Source organism: Myotis yumanensis, unplaced genomic scaffold (assembly GCF_028538775.1).
Source record: "Myotis yumanensis isolate MYYU_CA2020_CCGP unplaced genomic scaffold, mMyoYum1.0.hap1 SCAF_14, whole genome shotgun sequence".
NCBI lineage: Eukaryota > Metazoa > Chordata > Mammalia > Chiroptera > Vespertilionidae > Myotis > Myotis yumanensis.
The window spans coordinates 1,587,158-1,610,599 of record NW_027223765.1 but is presented as its reverse complement, the minus strand read 5'-3'; the positions used below and the strand labels follow the sequence as shown (position 1 = coordinate 1,610,599).

The 23,442-nt window shown below is 51.0% G+C and overlaps 3 protein-coding genes across 5 annotated transcripts in view; 2 read left to right on the top strand and 1 right to left on the bottom strand.

Moving 5' to 3' along the window:
• Nucleotides 1-109: 109 nt before the first annotated feature.
• On the top strand, nt 110-4,722 carry AMT (aminomethyltransferase). The gene is made up of 9 exons (XM_070391269.1): nt 110-214; nt 287-454; nt 886-966; nt 1,987-2,118; nt 2,477-2,555; nt 2,848-2,993; nt 3,066-3,246; nt 3,558-3,713; nt 3,808-4,722. The coding sequence occupies exons 1-9, from the start codon at nt 125-127 to the stop codon at nt 3,984-3,986; spliced, it is 1,212 nt and encodes a 403-aa protein (XP_070247370.1). The 5' UTR covers nt 110-124; the 3' UTR covers nt 3,987-4,722.
• A 287-nt stretch (nt 4,723-5,009) lies between these two features.
• TCTA (T cell leukemia translocation altered) lies at nt 5,010-8,391 on the bottom strand. 2 transcript variants are annotated; one of them, XM_070391268.1, is made up of 3 exons: nt 7,907-8,365; nt 7,499-7,553; nt 5,010-6,315 (listed from the first exon to the last, which is right to left on the bottom strand). In XM_070391268.1, the coding sequence occupies exons 1-3, from the start codon at nt 8,127-8,129 to the stop codon at nt 6,273-6,275; spliced, it is 321 nt and encodes a 106-aa protein (XP_070247369.1). In that variant the 5' UTR covers nt 8,130-8,365; the 3' UTR covers nt 5,010-6,272. The 2 variants fall into 2 exon arrangements, with proteins under 2 accessions (XP_070247369.1, XP_070247367.1); XM_070391266.1 differs by lacking the exon at nt 5,010-6,315 and adding an exon at nt 6,324-7,268 and having other exon boundaries at nt 7,907-8,391.
• A 198-nt stretch (nt 8,392-8,589) lies between these two features.
• Nucleotides 8,590-23,442, top strand: part of RHOA (ras homolog family member A) — a 29,345-nt gene continuing 14,492 nt past the window's right edge. Inside the window, exons 1-2 of one of the 2 annotated variants that reach the window (XM_070391264.1) lie at nt 8,590-8,733; nt 12,534-12,614. The gene's annotated coding sequence lies outside the window, so the exon portion shown is untranslated. The remainder of the gene's footprint in view (nt 8,734-12,533; nt 12,615-23,442) is intronic. The other variant, XM_070391265.1, reaches the window with a different exon arrangement.

The window sequence follows — 23,442 nt, the reverse complement described above, 5'->3', positions numbered from 1 at the left end:
GGCTGCCCACCCCCCTTCCGATCCCCTTTGTGGGGAGAGACGGGCTTGGCCAGGGGCCAGACTACATCTCCCAGCGTCCCCGACCGCGGTGGCCTCGGCGCGGCGGCCGGCGGTCCAGGCCACGATGCAGCGGGCAGCGAGCGCGGCGGCCCATCTGCGCCTCCGTGGGCAGGCGCCCCCCCGGGTGCCCGGCCGTGGGCTCAGCGGCACGCAGGTGGGATGCGCGGCGGGGGCGCGGGGCGCCGGGCCGGGGCGGGCGTGCGGGACTGAGCCGGCCGCCCCGCAGGACGCGCTCCGCCGGACGCCGCTCTATGACTTCCATCTCGCCCACGGCGGGAAGCTGGTGGCCTTCGCGGGCTGGCGGCTGCCGGTGCAGTACCGGGACAGCCACGTCCACTCCCACCTGCACACCCGCCGCCACTGCTCGCTCTTTGACGTGTCCCACATGCTGCAGGTGAGCCGGGCGCCGCCCGGGACGCCCCCGCCGCCACCGGGGCTGTGCAGGGAACTGGGTCCCAGGGCCGCCCTCAGACGGGCTGGAGGCCTCGGGTGGCCCCGACGGGAAATCAACTCGGGGGCTTCGGCAGCCCGCCCCGCCCAGTGGGGGGCCTGAATGCCCTGGGCTTTCCCGGCTGGCCCCCATTTTTAGCCACTGCCCCCGGGTATTGGTTTGGGGAGGGAAAGGGGGTATTTGAGGGAGGTGCTGGACCCTCCCCCATGGCACCCCCTCCTCTTTCGGGGGAATCAGACGTGGGGGACTTTGCCACCCGCAGAACCACAACGGGGCACTTGGGCGGGTTGGGCTGGGCCTGGACGGCAGAGGGGACGCTCCTTGGCCAGGGGGCTTCCCGACTTTGTCCTGAGGCTTTTGATTTTTTTTCTCAGACCAAGATACATGGTCGTGACCGGGTGAAGCTGATGGAGAGTCTGGTGGTGGGAGATATTGCAGAGCTGAGGCCAAACCAGGTGGGCCCCTCTGGTCCTGCTCAGTGGGCGTTCTTGGTCACCAGGCAGCACGTCCTCACCTGGGGCTTGGGGCGCAGTGAGGCGGTCTTGGGGGATGGAGCCCCTGAGTCATGTCCAACCCTCGCAGAGATGGGCCTGTCCCGCCCTGTCCTCCCCACATCAGGCTGGGAGGCCAGAAGCCCAGGCTCAGGTCCTGTTCTGTGACCTTCCGTGCGCCTAACCCCTCGCCGTTCATCCGTCACCGAGGGGCTTGTGAGGGCTCCACTCTCAGCCCGGCGCAGGCCTTCTCTTCTGGCAGAGCCTGCGTTTAACAAGGTCCCGCATGACTCTCCGCCTCGGCTCCCCCCACCCCCATGCGGGGCCGCGGCGGCCTCAGCACTTTGGGGCGTTGCTGCCGTGGAGCACGTGAGGTCATCGGGATGGACGTGGAGGCTTTCTGTCCCGGGCTTGGGTGGGATAGAGCGGCAAGTCCCAGGTAGCACGGATTCAGTGTGAGACGGGGCTCTCAGTACTGAGTGGTAGGGGTGCAGAGGCCTACCAGTTCAGGAGGTCCCCAAGGTGAGGAGGGAGTGGGAATGTCCTCAGTGCATGAGGATCAAACACCCTGGGCTCACCCTGGCAGGTTTGGTTCAGTGGGTAGTGTCGGCCCGCGGACTGAGGGGTCCCGGGTTCGATTCCGGTCAAGGACACGCACCTAAGTTGCAGGCTCGATCCTCATCCCTTGTCGGGGTGTGTGTGGGAGGCAACCAATCGATGTTTCTCTCTTTCTCCCTCTCCCTTCCACTCTCTCTAAAAATCAATGGAAAAATATCCTCCATGAGGACTAACAACAAACAAACAAAAACACCCTGGGCTTGGGCAGCGGCCTGGGTGAGCCAGCCTTGCTCCTTGCACACACACACCCCTGCCCCGTGCTGAGGGTTCATGAATCTGTGGGGGCTGAGTGGGCCCCCGGGCGTGTCTCACACTTGACACTGGCCTTCTGGACTCGGATGCAAAGTGGCTCCACTCTGGTGCTAGGGGACCCTGTCGCTGTTTACCAACGAGGCCGGGGGCATCTTGGATGACTTGATTGTGACCAACACCTCGGAGGGACACCTGTACGTGGTGTCCAATGCTGGCTGCCGGGACAAGGACCTGGCCCTCATGCAGGTACAGCCCTGGGTTCTAGGTGCCCCGTCTTCCTTGTTCACAGAGCTGCCCAGGGCAGACCTGGCAGGGACCAGGGGCTCAGTCAGTACCTCTGAGGGAATGGGCAGAGGCCAGAGCGGGCCCTCCCTGGAGCATGCCAGGTGTCACTGGGCGGTGGGAGGGGAGCCGAGCCGGCCCCTAGGTGGGCACGCTATGGTGAGGATGGAGGCCGGAGCTGGTGTTAGAGCCCGCAGACCGGGCGTGGGTCACCCCTGCCACTCACACGATCTTGTGAGGTGAGAGCCGCCTACTCTGCCGAGCTTGGCGGTGCCGGGAAACGGCCCTGGAAGCCGACGTGGTGCTCCCGTCTTCCCGTCAGGACAAGGTCAGGGAGCTGCAGAGCAGGGGCAGCGACGTGGGCCTGGAGGTGGTGGACAATGCCCTGCTCGCTCTGCAAGGTGAGCAGCCAGCGGGGTTGGCGTGACCTTTGCCTCCTGGCTTCCTGGGCTGCGGAGCAGAGGCCGCAGCGGGGGCAGGTGTGGGCCGTGTGGGACTTGAGTGCATACGCTAAGCTGGGTGCATGCCCTCCCCCCGCCAGCCCCAGGGCTCAGTGGGCTAGGGGGCAGGAGCCTCTTCTTCCACCTGCAGTGGAGACTGAGCTCAGGGCTCGTCTGGCCCCCGGGCAAGGGCCCCATCCAGCTTTGGGGGCGCGGGGACCTGGGCGCTTAGTCACTGGCTCCCTGGGCCCAGGCCCCACTGCGGCCCAGGTGCTCCAGACCGGCGTGGCGGACGACCTGAGGAAGCTGCCCTTCATGACCAGTGCCGTGATGGAGGTGTTTGGCGTGCCCAGCTGCCGCGTGACCCGCTGTGGCTACACAGGAGAGGATGGTGTGGAGGTGGGTCAGGGAGTGGGGGCAGGGCAGCGGTGGACTCGGGCCAACACCCACGGCCCCCTGGTGTCCCCACAGATCTCAGTGCCAGTGGCGGGGGCGGTCCGCCTGGCCACAGCTCTGCTGGGAAACCCCGAGGTGAAGCTGGCAGGGCTGGCGGCCCGGGACAGCCTGCGCCTGGAGGCGGGCCTCTGCCTCTACGGGAGCGACATCGATGAGCACACCACGCCCGTGGAGGGCAGCCTCGGCTGGACGTTGGGTGAGCTGGGCTGGCTCCGGGGCTGGGACCCTGAAGCTGCAGTGCCCGTAGAGACCAGCCAGCCTGGGACCACGCCCAGCGGGCAGCCTGCAGCCAGTGACCGCCTCCCCGAGCCTCCTTCCCTGACGAGGCCACTGTGGCTGCACCCGTTAGATGCCAGGGCCCCTCGCTTGGCAGGCTGAGGGCCAGCGTGGCCTCTAGGACCAGGGGCAGTGGTTGGGGGCTGGCTGACCACACGGCAGGGGATGAACAAAGCCCCTGGGGCCCTCGCGGCCGGGACTCTGTGGCTGAGGCCTGGTGTCCCGCTGCAGGGCGGCGGCGCCGGGCCGCCATGGACTTTCCTGGGGCCGCAGTCATCGTTCCTCAGCTGAAGGGCAAGGTGCAGCGGAGGCGCGTGGGGCTGACGTGCGAGGGGGCCCCGATGCGGCCACACAGCCCCATCCTGAGCGCGGAGGGCACCGTGATTGGTAGGTGGACCCGGGCGGCTGGAGCTCTGTCCCTTCCCGGGAGGTGGGGACACCGGCCTGTCAGGTGGTGCTGACAGGCGGTCTCTGCCCACAGGCGCCGTGACCAGCGGCTGCCCCTCGCCCTGCCTGAAGAAGAACGTGGCCATGGGCTACGTGCCCCCCGAGTACAGCCAGCCGGGCACCCCGCTCCTGGTGGAGGTGCGGCGGAAGCAGCAGGTGGCTGTGGTCAGCAAGATGCCCTTCGTGCCCACAAACTACTACACCCTGAAGTGAGGATGGCTGGGGGCTGGGGGCTGGGGGCTGGGGGCTGGGCCCTCCCCTGGAGGGCATTCTGCAAGGGCTAGTCAGGAAGCTGAGGCAGGACACGTGGGTAGGTGGCAAGGGTGTAGGCTGGTTCTGGTTGTCTGGTTGTGGGCGGGACACACCACCTATACCCCCTCCTCACCCTGTGCCACTTCAATTTCAAGACCGATTTCTTAGTGACGGACCAGCTTACCAAAGTCTTGTTTCTGCCCACCCTCCCGCGGGCCCATGCTTGCCTGCTGAGGGCTGAGAAGCATCAGTCCCAGCATTTCCTCTCTGCCGGGTGCTGCCTGTGCCTCAAAGGCTCACCTTTAGGAGGATCGAGCTGCCCAGCCTACCTCACAGGGTTCTCACACTTCCAAGGGCATGACCTTGGGCAGTGCCAGCCACCTCCTCTGGTTTACTTCCCATGAATGCAAACCGCTGCCTCTCCCTGGGCAGCACTGATTCCTGACTCGGAGGCTTGGCTCAGGAGGGCTGCTGCGCCCGTGTGCAAACTCGGGGATGGCTGAGGGGCACAAGTTGGCCCAGCCTGCTGCCCAGCGGCAAGCCGGCCAGGCTCACCACTGTTCTGAGCCCAGGGCTGCTGTAGGGCAGGCTGGGCCTCCTCCTGGGCTTGCCTTCCCCTGGCCTGACCTGTGCCCCTGTGGCCTGTTACTGGACGCCACTGACTCCTAAAAAATAAACGAGCTTCCTTCTTGCCAGAGTCTAGCTTCACTGTCCTTTGCCCACAGGGTTCCTGGGGTGCCAGCCCGATGCTTGCTTCCTGGCCTCCAGGACAGGCTCAGGGGTGCCCCTAGAGAGGGGCAGGTCTATAAGGACTAATGGGATAGTGCCCGTGTTGGGCACCCTGCACTACTTTACGGAGCTGGCATCAACCCCCCAACTTGGCAAGTCATTAAATTCGGGGTGCTGAGGGGCAACAGCCCTGGGCTATTCCCTCGTTTCCCGTGCACGCACGCCCTTGTCCTGTCTGAATAACCACACAGCTGATGCACTTCCATGTTTAATAGCCACGAACTCAGTTGAGCCTCGAGTGGAATGAGACCCCGACTCTGTGTGGTGGCGTCAGTGGGTCACCTGGGGCTGCCAGACCATCACCCCGTGGCAGACGGTGTCTCAGCAGTAAGCACCGGGCAGGAGCTCAGCGCCCTGTCCAGGCACAGGCTGCCAGATGGCGATGTGACAGCAACAGGGGGGCAGGCAGACGGCCCGGAGGCAGGTCTAGGCCACACTGCCTTCGGGAACTGGCCTTGCCGCCCATCCCTTTGGCAGGCCCCCTGGCCTACTTGGGAAGTGGCAGGCCTGCCTCGCCTGTGGCTCTGCCCTCTTAAAAGTTCTTGGGGCTGAGATGGCGCTCGTGGGGAGGACCTGAGCCCGAGAGCGTACCCTTAGGACGAAGCTCCTGTGGTTCCAGGTCAAGATGGGAAGTGATGAGGCTGCGGGCAGGGCTGCCCTGTGCTAACTGCTTAGGATCCCGAGGAGGGGCAGGGGACAGACCCACCACCGGGGCGCTTAGCACTGAAGTGTTGGGGGTGGAAAGTCACCCTGGGGCTCAGCCTCTTCCAGGCACCCAGCTTCCCTCCAAGGACTGGGAGGAATATGAGGATGATGCTCAGGATAAGACAGTTTGCATAGCCTGGCTCACACCTGGAGAGCTCTGGATGCGACCGGAAGGTGGGTGTTTGGTGCCTTCATGTCTGGATGGTGCCAGCTGCCCCCTGCCTTACTCATACTTGAATGGCCAACTGAGTACCCACAGAGTATAAGGCTGTGTCCAGGCCAAGATTCCTGGGTCCCTGCCAACACAGCAAAACCAAATTCAGAAAACCTATGGTTTAAGTGAAAACAGACTTCCCTTGCAAATCCCAGAGCGAGTCAACCTCAGGCTTCGTGAGGGACAAATCCCTGTGGGTCACCTCCCAGGGGGATGGGAAGAGGGACAGGAAAAAGCCAAGACAGGAAATGGGCTGCTGGCCTTCCTAACCCAGAGGCTTCTACACTGACCCGAGAGCGCAGCATGCCTGCTCTCCTTAAGGCACCAGATCAGGGGAGAGAACTCTTTCCCGGCCCAGTGCCTGGGCTGCTGGAGGAAATGCCCAGGGCAGTGGGGGCCCAACTCCACAAGCACTGGGGTACTCCCTACCCCCCAACCCTGACGCCCCTGCAGTCATCCCTGGGGCCTGGGCAGCAGGAGGACCCAGTGTGGGAGCCGGCAGACCCGGAGATGTCCCTGGAGACCCTCTGCTGCCTCCCTTATTCTCTGTGGGTTTTGAGAGGCTCGTTTGCTGCTGTCTCCCTGAAGGTGGTGGAGAGAAGAGAGGGTTAGTCAGCCGGCAGCACAACAGTCCCTGACGTTGGTTTCTCCTGCTCCTGGGGCTGAGTGGAGCTCAGTAGAGCCACACCACAACCCAAACCTCTCAGCTCCCACAGCCCACCCTGGGCCCACCACCTCCCCCCGACCCGACAGACCCATTCTCCCTCCTGGGCCCCACCGCAGGAGGGCACTTCCATCCTTCCCCGTTTGCCCGAGGAAAAAGCCTGGGCAGTGCAGGTCTCCTAACTGACCCCTTGCCCTCTCTAATTGGACCCCTTTATGTACTTGCCACAAAGCAGGCGGATGAAAAAGCAAATTAGATTAAGCCATGGCTCGATCATAACTCAGTCCTTCAATAGCTCCCAAAAGTCTAGGCCAGGGGTGGGGGCCCTTTCTCCTGCCCAGGGCCATGTGGGTATTTATAACACCTTTCACGGGCCATACAAAATTATCAACTTAAAAATTAGCCTGCTCTGCTTGGTCAAACACTTGAGGTTCCCCACCCCTGGCCAGGGCTCTGCGGGTCCCTCCAGGCCTTCACGTTGGAGCTCCAGCATCATAGCCTTGTCTATTCCTCCAACATGTCACCTTGTTCTTGCCTCTGGGCCTATTTGAGCCATTGTCAGCCTTTGCCCTCAGCTTAAGTGTCTTAAGAGAAACCTCTGACCACCCCTGCACTGCTCCCCCACCCCCCTTCAAACCTCTGGCTCCCCTGTAAGCAGGGCCTGGGTTAACCTTGTTCTCTGGTCCCTGCCAGGTGGTGGGAGCCCAGAGATTAGCTGAAAGAATGCCCTGACGACTGGGCCCATGTTTCACAGATGAGCAGGTTGATCCTGATGAGGCAGTCAGTGCACGAAGGACAGAGGCCCGGCCTTTCCAGCGGCGGGGCTTGCAGTGGAGTGCAGTGCCAGGCACTTGCCATTTCATCTCTGAAACTGTGAATGACACGGTCCACCCCACAGGGTGCTGAACAGCAAACTGATGACGGACTGTTCCGACATCCTGGCCACCTGAAACCTAAGCTCTACTGGCTGATCTCCGAGCTTCCGGCAAAGGCCATTAAGCTGGAGGACTCCTGCCCTGGAACTCCCCTCCCCAGTCCCCAGCACAGGAGTGTCCCTCTGCCTGCCTAGCACGGGGCTGAGATGGGAACAGATTTACTCACCACGAAGGGAAATGCGTGGAGCCGTCGGGTGTGGATCCGTTCTGGCCGCCCAGACCTGGGGGCAGGAACACAGCCAGAGCTGCAGCGGGCCGCGTTGGGGGTCTGAGCAGGCCTCAGCCCAGGCAGGTTAGAGGCTAGTGGCGTTTGGTGGAGGGTCTGGTGGGGGCCCTAAGAGACTAGTCTAGTGCATTGTCTGGTGAGGGCTCAAAAAAAGAGTTATAACGAGATGAGTGGATACTGGCGTTTCTTGCGTGAAATGGTATGTTGGCATGGGTCAGAGGACAGCGTTAAGTTGCGATACGGTTCTTAGAGGACCAATGGTAGTCTAAGGGGGTTCTGGGGAGCCCAACGGTACATCCCGCTGGGTGTGAGGGCGGCCAGTCCACGGAGGTTGGCGGGGGGCCTCACCTGGGCGATGGTACAGCCCGGTCACCGTGCTCCCGTAGAACCCCCACGCCAGCTGGATGCACAGGAGACTTAGCACCAACCACAGCAACAGCAGCTTGAAGAGGGTCACACGCATGTCCTGCGCCTCCCACTCCCGCAGGAACTCGCTGCCCAGGGCGCCCAGAGCGCCCAGCGCCGTGGCCGGCAGCGCCTGCAAGGACTGCCCAGACCAGGACTCCGCCATGACGGACCCGCGCCCCACCCGGAGGGCTGTCACCTTAGCCCCCACTGCGCAGGCGTCTGGTCTTCCGGGGCCAAGCCCGCTGGGCGCACGCGTAAACCGAGGCAGAACGAGCCCAACTCGCCTGCGCGCAGAGTTGGCAGTTTGGGAGGGGTAGCAGGGCCGCGCACGCGCACCAAGCACCGCCCCGCGCGCTTACAGGCCGGGTGACTCGGGGAGCACAAAATAGCAACCAGGTCTTTTATAGCCCCCGAGTTCCCGTGATGCCTCGCGCGGCTGCCATGATTGGTCCAGCGCCCGGCTGGGAGGGCGGGGACGCTCTCCCGAGCAATCGTGGCTCGGCTGGGAGCGCGCGCGCGTGCGCGGGGCCACGACCGAGGCCAGGCCGAGCCCGCCGGGCACGCGGGGGCGCGCACGTCGCTCCCCGCCCGCCCTGCGCCGCCCGCCCTCGCTCGCTCGCTCGCGCTCCCCGCCCGCCGCCCGCCGTCCTCGGTCGGTTCTCTCGTTAGTCCGCCGCCTCCTTAGCCGCCCGCCCTCGTCTCCGAGCTTGGGACACGCGGACCGGCGTCGTCGGCGCAGAGAGGCCGGAGTCGGAGCGTCTCCCGAGGTGAGTGAGAGGGTTTCCTCCTGGCGCCGCGGCGCCCCGGGCCCGCCCGCCCCGCACTCTTCCGGCCGCCCGCCCGACGCCCGGCCGCGGCCGCGCCCCACCTGCTGCTCCAGGCTGGCCACCCCGGCCCCTGACCCGGACTCCGGGCCCTTTTCCCCGAAGCGGCGGCTCCGCCCGCCCAGTTCCCGGAAGCGCGCCGGCGGCCCCCCGCGCCCCTTCCCCCGCCCGGCCGGGCCTGGCGGAGCCCCGCCGCCCGCCGCGGTCCCGGGCGCTTCCTCTCTCTCGGCCGGCAGGGCGGGGGCCCCCGAGCTGCCCAGCGCGCGTGCCTGCGGGAGTTGCAACGGGAAAGAAACTCTTACAACTCCATTTTGTCTCTTACATTGGACGTGAAACATGAATCACCGGTTTACACGGGGTGAAGTCCAGTTATGTTTTGGGTGGATTTTTTGTTTTTAATGCAGCGTTTTTAGAGGTGGTGTAAGTAAAAGGTAGCACTGAAGTCTTGGGGGTTAGGATTCTTCAGTGTTGCCAAGAGGGGAGTTACCCAGGAAAGTCATTTTTCATGGTTTAATTGAAACGATGTCTCATCAAAATAGCATTGATTTGCAACTTTGCTTGGTCCAAGTTGCTGCCCTGACCAGGCGTCCCCTGAGCATCCGTCCCTCGTCACGGCTGGACCCCGTTCCGGGCTGGACCCCGTTCCGGGTCGCCTTCAGGAGGAGCGCTGTTTGCACGCGAACTGATTTGGTCAGAATCCTGGTTAGTGGGTGGCGGTGGGAAACGCACCCTTTTCACCTCGCAGCTGGTTCCACTCGTGTTTTTTCAATGGTCCTGATTGCAATTATTTTTTTACGTGTTTGTTGACTTTTGGAGAGAGAGAGAGAGACATTGATTGGTTCCACTTACCCATCTGCTCATTAACTGTTGGGGGTGTGTTCCCCGACTGGGGATCGAACCCCAAACCTTGGCTGCCTGGCCACGCTAACCATTGAGGTGCCCGGCCAGGGCCCGATTTAAACCCGGAACCTCTGCTGGTGACGGGTTTGGTTCCTTTGTGTTGAAGGCAGCCTTTTGAAGTAACTTGCAAGTGTGTAATCAGGTTGTATTCCTCCCTGCCAGGTCTGAATGGGGGGGGAAATACTCAAAAAAAAAAAAAAAATCTTCAGTGTTGTCCAGGGTGAGACATTTTCCGCCACTTGGTGTAAGGTGTCTGTGCAGATGCAGGGAGGCCCTTGGACACGGCTAAGTTGGTGGAGATGTTGTCCTGAGGGTGTGACACCGTGACATTGTTTGGACCGACCCCCGGGCTCGCTCTCCATGCGGAGGGTAGCTCGCGGGGGGTCTCTCGGTGAGTTGTCTTGAGAGTCGTCGCACCCCCTGTGGCAGAGCACTGGTGGCTCTTGGGGACAGACCGCGTGTACCATGGGACTTGCTTCGAGTCACATTCTACTCCTAGATTTACAGCTTCTGTTCGAATGAAAACCTGCAGGGAGAGGAAGAAGAGAGCGGGAATGCGACTTTTCCGTAGATCCCGAATTTGGGTCGGGAAAGGAATCCTCAGGATTCGTAGCCCAGCCCCGTTTGCAGATGAGGAAATTCAGTTTAAAGGCCCAAGTAAATGTCTCCGGTCATGTCCAGCCAGGTACAGGCCACAACTGTTCTCCTGGAGGGAGTTCTCCGTGCGCTCCCCAGCGGCTTGCTTAGAGTCGGCTTATTCCGGTGTTTTCTCTGTTTGTATGTTGCTGATTTTACATTTGTTGGAAAAATCTGAAAATTTCGTTTTCCAAACAAATTTCAGTTCTTTAACTAAGGTGCTCTCCTCCCTGTAACGGGTGATCCTGTAGCAGCTGATCGGAATAGATAAATCAGTATATATGCCCGGTCCCTGCCTAGTCCTGGCTTTAGGTTTTGAATCTGTTGAGGGACCACCTTCTTCCACAGGGAGTCCCAGACTTCCCTGCTCCAAATGCAACATAATTTTTAATTTATAGGTCAGGCTAAGATGTTATTGGGCAACTTTGTGTTCGTTTGATTATTGATTTTGAGGTAGAATGGGCAGAAACTACATACATCATGTAGATAGTTCCTTTGTGTGTGGTAGTGGCTTTGTTGGAGTATTTTCATAGTCCTGATTCCTTTTTTGTCAGTGAACTTCTTTTAAAGGTTTACCCTGGTCATGTGGGGGTGTGAGCTGTTAGGAGAGTGAAAACAGGTAGATCTTCAGGTGTTTCCTGTCTGTGGGGTGGAGTCCACACAGTGACAGGAGGAGGAAGTGGTTGCTCCTTCGGGTCTTATTTGTCCTAAAGCTGCGAGGTGTGTGTTAGCGCTGTCAGAAGAGAGTGATATTTCAGCTTTTGCGAGAACCAATCTGGGCTTCTATAGACAGCACCTTGGGCTTCATTGCATTATGGCTACTAGTGATAATGATAAGTGGTACATAATTGCTGGATTGTAATCACATACTTGTAGTTTTAAAACGTCCCTAAGTATTTCGTCTTCCCTTGCCACTCAGTTTATTCCTTTAAGCATCTGTTCCTACACGTTAATGTAACTACATTTTAAACTTGTGTTGATGTGTCTTACTATACCCTGGAGTATTTTGGGGACATGCTCATTGTTAAGTACTCGTGGGATTAATAAATTAAAATTTCCAAAACAGTTTAAAGTTATTAATTACCATAAAATTCTTATTTCAAGTGTTTCTATTTCAAGTGATTTATTTTTAATCTGTGGGGCTGTGGTAATAAGTGACAGCCTTGCATGCTCATAATGACGGTAGTCATGTGACTGAAAATCAGGTAGGCATTGACATTTTATAGCTAATAATCATCAAAATATGAGAGATACACTCTTAAATTGCAGCCACTTTGCAGTTTATACCAAATGGAGCTTGATTATTTTAAAGAGGGCTGGTAAGCTAAATATATTCAATAAGCATATTTATCACAGTATCTTAATATTCAAGTGAAGGGAAAGAGGAGAAAATAAGTAGTCGGTGAAATGGGTTTTGAGTAAAGAGAAAAGTGAGAGATCAAATGAAAGTAGAAAGATGGCAGGGACCAGATCATGTACGGCTTTTAGAACATGGGAAGTTCTTCAGGTTTGTTCTGAGATGAGAAATTAGATTTTTTTTCTTTTAGCTGGGGGATGTTATGATCTAATACTAAACAAATAAGTGGCTAGAATTGTTCATTGAGGGTAAAGGTAGATCTGACTTTAATAAGCTAATACTAATAATTTCTGACAAAAATATCAAAGATTTCCTGTTATTATTTATTTCCTTGACCTATTTTTTTTTTTAAGCCATTGACTTTTCTGACAGTTCCCTTTGGCCTGTGGTTTCTCTGTAATGCCTGTATGAAAAAGGAAATATAGTTGATAAAGCAAGTCACTAAAGTGTTTCCGGTAGTCTAGGTGGTAGGGATGCAGGTGTTCACTGTTAAATTCTTTTAACTTTGCTGTGTGTTTGAAAATTTTTATAATAAAAAAGTTGGAAAATTAATTTACATAGGATTTATCTGTTTTTGATATTTGCTTTTAAAAGGGCAACATTCATTTATAATGTCCAGAAAATAAGGTTGTTTGTGTGCATTATGCTAAGTGAAAGTTGCCAAGACTTGTATAAATGTGATACATTTTTATGGTGTACCAATTAAAAATTAAATTTTGCACTTTTTTTCCTCTCTTGAAATCGAAATTACTTCGTGGAACTTTGGGCAAGCCCATTTACATATTGTGCTATGTATTTTTTCTTGTGAAATGAATAGACATAATTCCTGATTTTTTAAATGTTTTTATAGTGCCTTTCATCCGAGAAGTTCAAGGCACTTTGTAGAACTTCTGCCACAGGCCGCGCGTGGGTCTTGCAGCACATTTGTAAGGTATGTAAATAGAAGCCTCTTCCTTCCTTCTCCTGTCCCCATGGAGTAGAGGTTGTTATAATATATTGTGTGTTAATGTGGATTCTAGGAAAATGTGGGTGTATCACTGCTGATCTTCTTCTCCACAGTCTTGAGATCGTTATCTTATCCCAAGACTTTTCTCTTTGGTCTTGTGTTTCTACCTCTCCCTGAGGTAGTCCTCTAACTTCCTTTTTCTCTAAGAAGTATTTCTTCCTTAGATGAAGATGCATTTCCTAACCTCTTTCTTAATCTTCAAGGAGATGGACTCACCACATTACACACACGCTTCTCTACTTGTGGACCATTCCTCTCATCCTTCTGTTTTTCGTGTCTAAGTTTCTTTTGATTAATCCTCACAGGAGGATATTTTTCCCATTGCTTTTCAGGGAGAGTGGAGTGGGGGGGGGCGGGGGAGAAACATCAGTGTGAGAGACACATTAGGGCAGGGATCAAACCTGCAACCCTGGCACACCCCGCAACCTTTGGTGCCGGGGCTGATGCTCTAACCACTTTGCCACTGGCCAGGGCTCATGTTTAAATTTTCATTTTCTGGATTGCATAGTTTGGTCATCTTACAGTTGCTCACAGCCTGTGCTGTGGGTATATCTAATTATCAATAGAAAATGAACCAATTAGAGAATGAGAAACAGGACAGTCCTTACCAGAAGAGTGGGCAGTAGCAGTGCCCTGGCTTGGAAGAGAGCAATGTTAACAGCAGGTGTAACAGCCCATCTAGCAGCTGTTGCAGATATCTTAAACTGATTACAGATAGGGAAATAGTATTTTAATTTAATGGACACTGTAATAAATGTCCTGGTCTGGTACCATTTGGACCACCTTTCCTTGGTCTCCTTGGATTCGAGGGCACTCTATGTGTGGAACAATTATTTCCTAAGGTGATTCTCATTTGATGAGATGGGCTGCATGACAGGGAAGGCATATGATGGCAGGGGATTTGGTTGGCTTTGAACTCTTCTTTAGTATGTGAGGAATGGCCAAGCTAGTTTGTACTTTTTTCAGTATTTACTCATTTAATAAGTAGTTACTGCAGAATAGCTACTGTATGCCAGCCGCATGTGCCCTGACTGGGAGTCGAAGCTGTGACCTTTTGGTGCATGGGTCAATGCTCAACCATTGAGCCACACCAGCTGGGCTGATTTGGCAGTTACGTTGGAAATACTGTGTTTAGAGTTCTTTGCGAAAGAGTTCTTTTTTGATGAAGTCTCTTGTTGAACTTTTCCAGTTATTCAGAAAGAAGCTCTGTTTATCTTTTGAAGGTCTTAAGTTCAGAAAAGAAAGGCAATAGAATATCTTAGGTAAGATCATGGACTCTGAAGAGAGGCTGACAGTTAAGTACTAGTTCACACACTTGATAGCTTATGACTCTGGACAGTAATGTGACCCAGTGTGACTCAGTTTCCTCTTCTGTAGAATGGGTGATGATGGAGCGCTGTGAGGGATCACAGATCTTGGGGGCAGGGGCAGGTGGAAGAGGGCAAAGCGGAAAAAGAAAATAGTTACACGTCTTCAATATAATTTGGGAGAGATTTTGTTTGTTTGTTTGTTTTTGGTGTGGGAGTGGTGTCCTAAGAATGAAGTCTTAGGGGAATATAACAGAGCTCACTGCTGGGTCACTCATGCGTAGGAACAGTGGTTCACAAACTGTTGGTATCCAATTCCCAAAACTGGAAACATTTTGGAAAGTTTGTTGTGGTTTTTTAATACGCTTTTATTGATATGAGAGAGCAGGGGGAAGGAAGGGAGGGGAGGAAGGGGAGAGAGAGAGAAACATCAATCAGTTGCCTTCCTCACACACCCTGACTGGGGATTAAACCGGCAACCTGGGTATGTGCCCTGACTGGGAATCAGACCAGTGACCTTTTGGAGCCTGGGACGATGCTGCAACCACCACACCACACCACACTGGCCATGGCAGAAAGCTTTTTGGTTTTTTTTCCATTACTCGCCTTTATTAAAGGTATAATTTCCGTACAACAAATATACTCATTTAAGTAGTTTGGCAGTTCCTTAGTTAGTAAGTACCGCCCAGCCAGCGCAGCTCAGTGGTTGAGCATCAGCCTATGAACCAGGAGGCCATGGTTCAATTCCCAGTCAGGGTACATGCCTGGGTTGCAGGTTCAATTCCTAATGTGGGGTGAGCAGGAGGCAGCCAATTGATGATTCTCTCTCATCATTGATGTTTCTCTCCCTCTTCCTCTCTGAAATCAATTTAAAAATATATAAGTATACATATATATATATATATATATGTAGAGAGAGAGAGAATATTACAATATGACCCAGCAATTCCGTTCCTAGATATTTACCCAAAAGAATTGAAAACAGTACTTGAACAAACACGTGTACATAAATGTTCAAAGCACTATTCATACCCAAAGGTGGAGACAGTCCAGATGCCCATCAGCAGGTGGAATGGTACTCAGCCACTTAAAAAATGAAACACTGGCACACGCTACAACATGCGTGGACCTTGAAAGTATTATGCTAAGTAAAAGAAGCCAGAGACAAAGGCCACATACTGTATGATTTCATTTGTATGAAATGTCCAGAATAGGTAAGTCCACAGAGACAGAAAGCAAATTGGTGGTTTTGCCAGGTGCTGGGACGAGGGGGAGTGGGTGTGGGGCTGCCTGCTTAATGGGTGTGGAGTTTCTTTTGTGGTGATGGTTTTGGACCTAGGTAGTGTTGGTGTAACACGCACAGCATTGCTAATGCACTAAGTAGCACTGAAATTGTATCCTGTAAAAAGGTTAACTTTATATTATGTGAACTTCACCTCAGTTAAAAAAAAGAAAGTTTTAAATAGATGTTCAGTCCCCACCCTGAAGGTTTCAGTCTTCTAATTGTGGAGGCTTGAAGAATAGGGGTGTTCGTGCCAGAATGCATGGTGCCTAGCGGCATGAGGTCCGCGCTGACACACTCCAGCAGGGCATTAGGTACCGCGGTGGGCTTCCCTCTTAGTTCCTGCTTCTCTGCTGGGGGCAGTGCAGTGGAGAGTTAGGCTGCACAGAGACATCCATGTAAGGTTAACCTTGGGATATCAACATTTTGAGGTGGCTGTCATGACACCCAGAAAGTGTGTTCCCTCAGTGTTTCTTGCCCCCCCCCCCCCCCCCCCCCCCAAGGAATTGAAGTCTGGGTGAGTCTCACTTGGCATTATATTGGAGGCTGGGTCACCCCTTTGCTTGCCTTTGTGTGCCTTAGGCATGCTGCTCCATCTCCAAGGGCCCTTGAGCTGGCATCAACCCTTGGCAACTGCTCGATCAAGATGGCAAATAATCCAGGCTCAAGCTCATTATGAGCACATGACAGATGGTGGTTTGAGCCTTTTTGCCAGAGGTTTCCTATGTAGTTTGTAAATAAATGGCTTTATGTTTTCAATTTAATTTCCCGTTGTTTAATGGTGTTTCCTATGTGGCGGGCACAGTTCTGGGTGTGGGTGAACCTGGAGTTGATAGGATAGGTTTCTGCCCACGGCAGTGAAACCGCTTAAATCCAGTGGAACCTCTTTTCTCAAACTTAATTCATTCCGGAAGGCTGTTCGAAAACTGAATTATTTTTTCCCATTAGAAATAACGTAAATTGAATTAATCCATTCCAGACCCCCAAATGATTCCCTGTTTTAACTTTTCTTACATGTCTGTTGTACTGTTTAATCTTTAAATAAACACTTTAAAAACAAAAAGGACATGAAATGTAAATGAAAATTTAACAATAATTACAAGCAGCAACAAAAACAATAAAATACGAAAGTATTCACAGCACAATATCCTGAGGTTTTAACAGTGGTAAACTGACCCATATTCCCGCATTCTGTCTTTTGCTTGTTCCCTGAGAGAGAGATGCGTGACTGATCGTACGGGTATCAACATGGAAGGGTTGTCAGGTTGAGAAGTAAATTGTTTGAGATGGGAGACGTTGGAGAAACTTACTAAGGACTCTTCCTCTGACTCACTGAAGAGTATGTTTCCTATTCACTTAAGATGTCTACTTTGCCTGGCCAGTGTGGCTCACTGGTAGAGCATGGACTTATGAACCAGGAGGTCACGGTTCGATTCCAGGTTGGGGCTCAGTCCCCAGTAGGGGGTGTGTGTAGGAGGTAGCTAATCCATGATTCTCATCATTGATGTTTTTCTCTCCCTCTCTCTTCCTCTCTGAAATAATTAGAAAATATTGTTTAGCCCTAGCTGGTTTGGATAGCACATCGGCCTGCTGACTGAAGATTCCTGGATTCGATTCCAGTCAAGGGCACGTGCTCCAGCTGTGGGCTTGATCCTCAGTGTGGGGCATACAGGAGGCAGCGATCCATGGTTCTCATCGTTGCTGTTTCTCTCTCTCTCTCCCTCTCCCTCCCTCTCTGAAATAAAAAAAAAAAAATTTTTTTTTTAAATACTTTAGCCTTAGCCGGTTTGGCTAAGTGAATAGAGCATTGGCCTGTGGACCAAAGGGTCCCGGGTTCAATTCCAATCAAGGGCATGTACCTCAGTTGTAGGCCCCTCCCCGCCCTTGGCCCTGGTCTGGGCTCATGCAGGAGGCAACCAATCGATGTGTATCTCTCACATTGATATTTCTCCCTGTTTTTCCTTCTGTCTTCTACTCTCTCTAAAAATCAGTGGGGAAAAAATACTTGAAAAAAAGATGTATACTTTATAAAGGGCGAGAAGCTGGGGAATGAGTGTTGGAAAAGGGTGTGTTTCTGAAAGGGGTATATTTCCTTTCAACCAGGTTTATTTGAACAAAAATTTAGGACTTTCTGGAGAAAAGGCTGCATTTTTACCTTTATTTTCAGTTGTTTTTTTTTTAAAATATATTTTATTGATTTTTTACAGAGAGGAAGGGAGAGAGATAAAGAGTTAGAAACATCAACTAGCCGCCTCCTGCACATCTCCCACTGGGGATGTGCCCACAACCCAGGTACATGCCCTTGACCGGAATCAAACCTGTGACCCTTCAGTCCGCAGGCCGACGCTCTATCCACTGAGCCAAACCGGCTTTGGCTATTTTCAGTTTTATAGTGCTGATAGCTTTGCATCAAGAGGATGCAAGCTTTACCTCAAGAGGGTGCATTTAGGGCAACTTTTACACTTTTCTGTGATTTGTATGTGTTTAGTGATTCTTATAGAACCTTTGAGACATGAAACCATTGAGATGGTGTTACTGTGCTCTTGACAACGAAAACTTCTTCCTTAAAACGTGTTTCGTTCTGTAGTGGGTATCTTCTCTTTTTCTGTCCTATTGGTATCTGGGCATTAAGCTTCCGTGTGTAATGATTAAGGTCTTTCCTCCGAAAGGATTTTTGAGGTCCATCTTTGAAGTCTGTTGCTCCACTCTAGGACTCTGAATTGGCCCGAATGACACTTTCCTCCCTCCCCATTGACATTTCTGAGCCCAATTTACAGGGTTTTCTGCCTCCTACATTCTTGTCAAAGGCTTTACCTCTTCTCACCCAAGCATGTATTTTTCTAAATTACTGTGAACTGATCTACTGGCCAGTTAGACTTAAACAGTTGTCTAAAATAAGAGCAGATGAGTTTAGAAGGAGGTTCTGTGCTGTAACACTCCTTGTTACAGACTGTTGAAACTTCTGATTCTTGTACTATCAAAGCAAAGTGCCGAAGGAGGAAGACTCACCACTAGCATACACAGCTGATCGTGTTGTAACTGTTTTCTTTTTCTTATTTATTTATTGGATTTTTTAATTGATTTTTAGAGAGAGAAGAAGGGAGTGAGAGAGAAACATTGATGTGAGAGTGAAACATCGATTGGCTACCTCCTATATACCCCATACCGGGAATCGAACCTACAACGTTTCCGTGCTCTGGATGATGCCACAGTGACCAGGGCTAACTTTTCTTTTTTCAATTTTTGTTTCCTTTATTGAATTTTAGAGAAAGAGGAAGGAAGAGGGATGAAGAGATAGAAACATCAGTGAAAGAAAAACATCACCGCCCTAACCGGTTTGGCTCAGTGGATAGAGCATCGGCCTGCGGACTGAAAGGTCCCAGGTTCAATTCCGGTCAAGGGCATGTACCTCAGTTGTGGGCACATCCCCAGTAGAAGGAGTGCAGGAAGCAGCTGATTGATGTTTCTCTCTCGTCGATGTTTCTAACTCTCTATCCCTCTCCCTTCCTCTCTGCAAAAAATCAATAAAATATATTTTAAAAAAGAAAAAGAAAAACATCACCGAGCGGCTGTCTCCTTCACGCACCCCCCCCCCCCCCCCAATCGAACTGGCATCCTGGGCATGTGACCTGACTGGGAATCGAACCAGTGATTTATTGATTCATGGGTTGACACTCAACTGCTGAGCCATACCAGTCGGGCCTTTATTTTTTATTGATTTCAGAGAGGAAGGGAGAGAGACAGAGAGATAGGAATCTCAATGATGGGAGAGAATCATTGATCTGCTTCTGCACACCCCCTACTGAGGATCAAGTCCAGAACCCAGGCATGTGCCCTTGATCGGAATCGAACCTGGGACTCCTCAGTCTCTAGCCATTGAGCCAAACCAGCTAGGCCGGGCCTTCTTTATAAAATCTGCGTGCCGCACATTAGTTATATAAAGTTTCTTAGCTCCTGGAAATTTATTTTTTCAGATTTGTTATTTGAATATTTAACTATTTGTTATTTGAACATTTAACTATTCTGTGCTTGTTGGAATAAGACAGATATTATTATACCAGTGGAGTCTGGCAGGAAGAACTTTGGAGGGGTGTAAAAAGTGGGGAAGAGCCCTGGCTGGTTTGGCTCAATGGATAGAGCATTGGCCTGCGGACTGAAGGGTCCCAGGTTCAGTTCCTGTCGAGGACACGTGCCAGGTTGCGGGCTCCATCCCCATTGTGGGACATGCAGGAGGCAGCCTATCAATGATTCTCTCTCATCATTGATGTCTCTCTCTCTCTCCCTCACTGAAATCAATAAAAATATATATCTTTTTTAAAAAATGAGAGTGGGGAAGAGAGAAATGTTAGGTGCTGGGGGAGGACCTAAGGGGCCTGATCTAAGTTGGCAGCTCAGGGAAGGCCTTGAGAGAGCGACTTGGCCTTAGGTAGGAGGTTTCGCCTAGTGGGCGAGGGAAGGGTGAGCGGGGTGCACGCAGGTCTGGATGGGGGAAGGAGGAAGACACCATGGCTCAATAACCTGAGTTGTGGGTATTCTATTGTTTTGGCCGAGAGGAGTTGTGTGCTTGGGGTTTTATAATTTCGCTTTAGTTATTGCCTTACCTGCAATATGGCCTTTTACCCAGATTTCATCCAAAATATTTTTGCATTCCTTACATTGACACTACTGCCTCCCACAGAAACTAACATTGACAAAACTAGGGTTGGGTAGAAGTTTTTATGTACACTAGGATCATTCTTAATGAAATTCACAGGATTTTTATGTGTTTTTTAAGTTTTCAAGTTTAGTTTCCAAAAGACTAGACAACCCTTACTTTGTAAGAGTCATCTGTACAATAATGGTTTATATCAACTTATTTGGGAAGAGAAATATAAAAATTTTTCACCTGGATTACATAATTGAGACTTATGGACGTCAACAGGATAAGTCTTACGAACTCAATTTCTCATCTTAAGTCCTGTTTAAAGTAATAAATGCTAGAAAAAGTAAAAATTAAGTCATGTCCAAAGCTATGCTGTAGTAAATGCTTTTATTTCATGGATGGTTGAGAAATGGTAGAAAGCTTGCTGTACTCATCACTGTTTCTTTTGCATAATTAGTCTCTATGAAGAATTATGAGGTAAAATTATAATTATCTTAAGTATGCTGAATTAGTCATTTTTAAAGCTGTGATTATTTTATCTGCATGGAACTTTACTCATTATCTTTCCAAAATATTATAAAGATCTTGATCCAGCAGAAGCAGTATAGTTATTCAGTCAAATTATTTCTACTTCTGTTTTTAGCTGAAGAATTCTTTTGTGCTTGCTTATAATGAATGTTTGGCTAATAAATGTCTGCATAATGCATTCATTATAACCTGGTAGCACCATTTCAAAATCTTTGGTGGCTCCTTATCTGCCAAAAATAAGCTAAAAATTGTGTATAGAGGCAGATTTATGATGAATCTGAGAAAATTAGTATTGCAAATGTGTAGTCCCTAAACAAGTTACCAAAATTTTTCAGCTAAAAAAAGAAATCACTAAAAATAAAAATAAAAAAATTATTTAGCTAATTTAGGTTATAGAATTCAAATTACTGTCAGTCCTGCATTTTAAGCACACCACACAACCCTTATTCGCCTACTTGAAAGCCTATCTTGTTTTAATTTTCCAAGAGAAATGGTAGGAGGGTCTCGGGCTACTTCTCTGAGATAACAGTGTGGTTAGAGTCGTGGAAACATCAGACTCGAGGGCATTGGGAAAGGTGTTAAAAGGACTGAGAGGAGTGTGTGTGTTTAAACAAACTGGTGACAGCTTAAGGCTTTTCGTGACTGCCGTTCAGAAAGTTCTGAAAATCACAATCTCGTTTGATGTCAAAACCTCAACTGAACTTAGTGTGAATATTCATTTATTTTACTGAAGAATGTTAACCTATTGGTTATGTTACAGAATATTTGGCATTTGCACCATATTACCCTTCTAAAATCTGAAAAATTCTGAATTTAGAAACATTTGTGGGCCTATAGTTCTGGGGAGTGGAAGATAAGTTACTGTGTATATATACATATATATTTTAATAAAGAAGAGGGTGGGATGGGACATGCACTTTGGAAAAATAATTAGTTGCTAGACTGGTAAAAGTTTCATTTTAGGGAAAACATTCTTTTGAGCTCAGGCCATATTATAAACTGGTCTTCAAATTCTGGACAGTTACAGTTTGAAGGAGGGAGTTACTATTTATCCAAATAAGACCTAAACAACAATGACAGACATTTATTGAATACTGACTTATTTTCAGTATAGGTAAGCTCTTTTGTCTAATATTTTAGCCTAAGCTCTTTTTGTGTAATATCTTATTTAATCTTTAGACCATCCTATCCCAAAGGTTCCATCTTCCACTTGACAGATCAGTAAACTGGTTGTAAACCGCTACTGTACATGGCTCTCTTTCTACTCGGGCCACCTGTCACTGAAAGTATTTCTAGTGGAACGTTTGCTCTGGGTAGTCTGTGTGGGGACTATCCGTGGAATGAATATTTCTGGTTTTATTGAGTATCCATGGTAGGTGCTGAATGCTCGTGAGGCTTGCCCAGAATGGCACTCGGATTTGAAGCCCAATGTAAGGTGTGGCCAAGTGGTGTGTGGTCAGGGTGGTGCTAGTGTTTTGGGTGGCGGGGAGGCGGATAAGAACCACATGGAGCTCAGAGAACATGTGTCAGTCACAGTCACAGGGCCCTTCCAGAATGTGTGGCTGGGGGGGGGTTGGAGGGTGTGTGATTACATCTCCCTCCAGCTACAGGAGGAAGCATGATGCTGCACAAGGCCAGGTAACGATGATGGCGCTGCTGCCTGGGAACACTTACTACCATGCCAGAGGCCTTAAAGAGTCACCAGCTAGATTGAGGGAAGTTTGGGAAATCACTGTATTCACTTAAACTTGAATCTTCTAATTTATGGAAAAATAAATTATTTGCAATCTTCAGTACTTTAGCTGTTTGTAACCAGTTATTTTTGATCCCCATAATGAATCTCTGTGGTGGTTGACAGTTGCTGCTCTCTCAGACATGACAGGAGGACCAGTGTTTTCTTCAGGCTTTCGCCATGTCTGAGGCGATAAGGTCCCCTCCCCCCCCCCTTTTTGCACATACATGAATGTAGGGACAAAGGAGGCTTATATACAGTGGTTTGTTACTTGTAAATCTTGTTTGAAAAGAAGTAATTTGCTACTTGAAGACTGAGACTAAGGCCAATCCAGAAAAGAAGGGAAGTAATTTAGAGGAAGTAAATTTGAAGGCTGATGTCTAATCTTAGTAACTTGAGCTTTTGAAAGTTTCCTTTCAAAAAGGTTAGAAAATTAACTCCCTTATACCAACACATTTTTATCCATTAACTTAAGAAGGTTAGGTTTCTTATCTTTAATTCCATCAACGAACGCATACTTTGGTTCAGGACTATTTTTGACCCTGCCAGGCATTGTAGGGAATATAGAAATGAAGATACAGTTATTTTTTTGGAGTTTACGGATAATAGTACCCAGCAGTTACACATTAGTTGTTATGTGCTAGGAATTATGTATTCTAAATGCTTTCCTGTGTTAACTCGTTTAGTAATTACCTCTGCCCTTTATTTCCCCATTGGTGTAGGTGAGGACACTGGGACAGGGGCACAGAGGGGTTGTCACTTGCCCGAAGGTTCACAGCTGCTTTGAACCCCAACACCTGGCTCCAGAGCCTTTTCTCTAAAAGCGCAAACAGGCCCTATCCGGTTTGGCTCAATGGATAGAGCTTCGGCCTGGGGACTGAAGGGTCCTGGGTTCGATTCCGGTCAGGGGCACATGCCCGGGTTGCAGGCTCGATCCCCAGTAGGGGGCAAGCAGGAGTCAGCCTATCAATGATTCTCTCTCATCATTGATGTTTCAATCTCTCCCTCTCCCTTCCTCTCTCTGAATTAATATCTATATGAAAAAAAGATTAAAAAATAAAAGTGCAAACAATATCAAATGATGTAAGTCCATCTATATCTATAATAATAAAAGGGTAATATGCTAATTAGACCGGATATCTTCCGGACACCCTTCTTGATGAACCTAGGGCCGGAGGGAAGCCAGCCTGGGTCCCAGGTACCGGAGGGAAGCTAGTGCCGGCGGCTGGGGTATGGAAGGCCTACTCTTGCACGAATTTTCG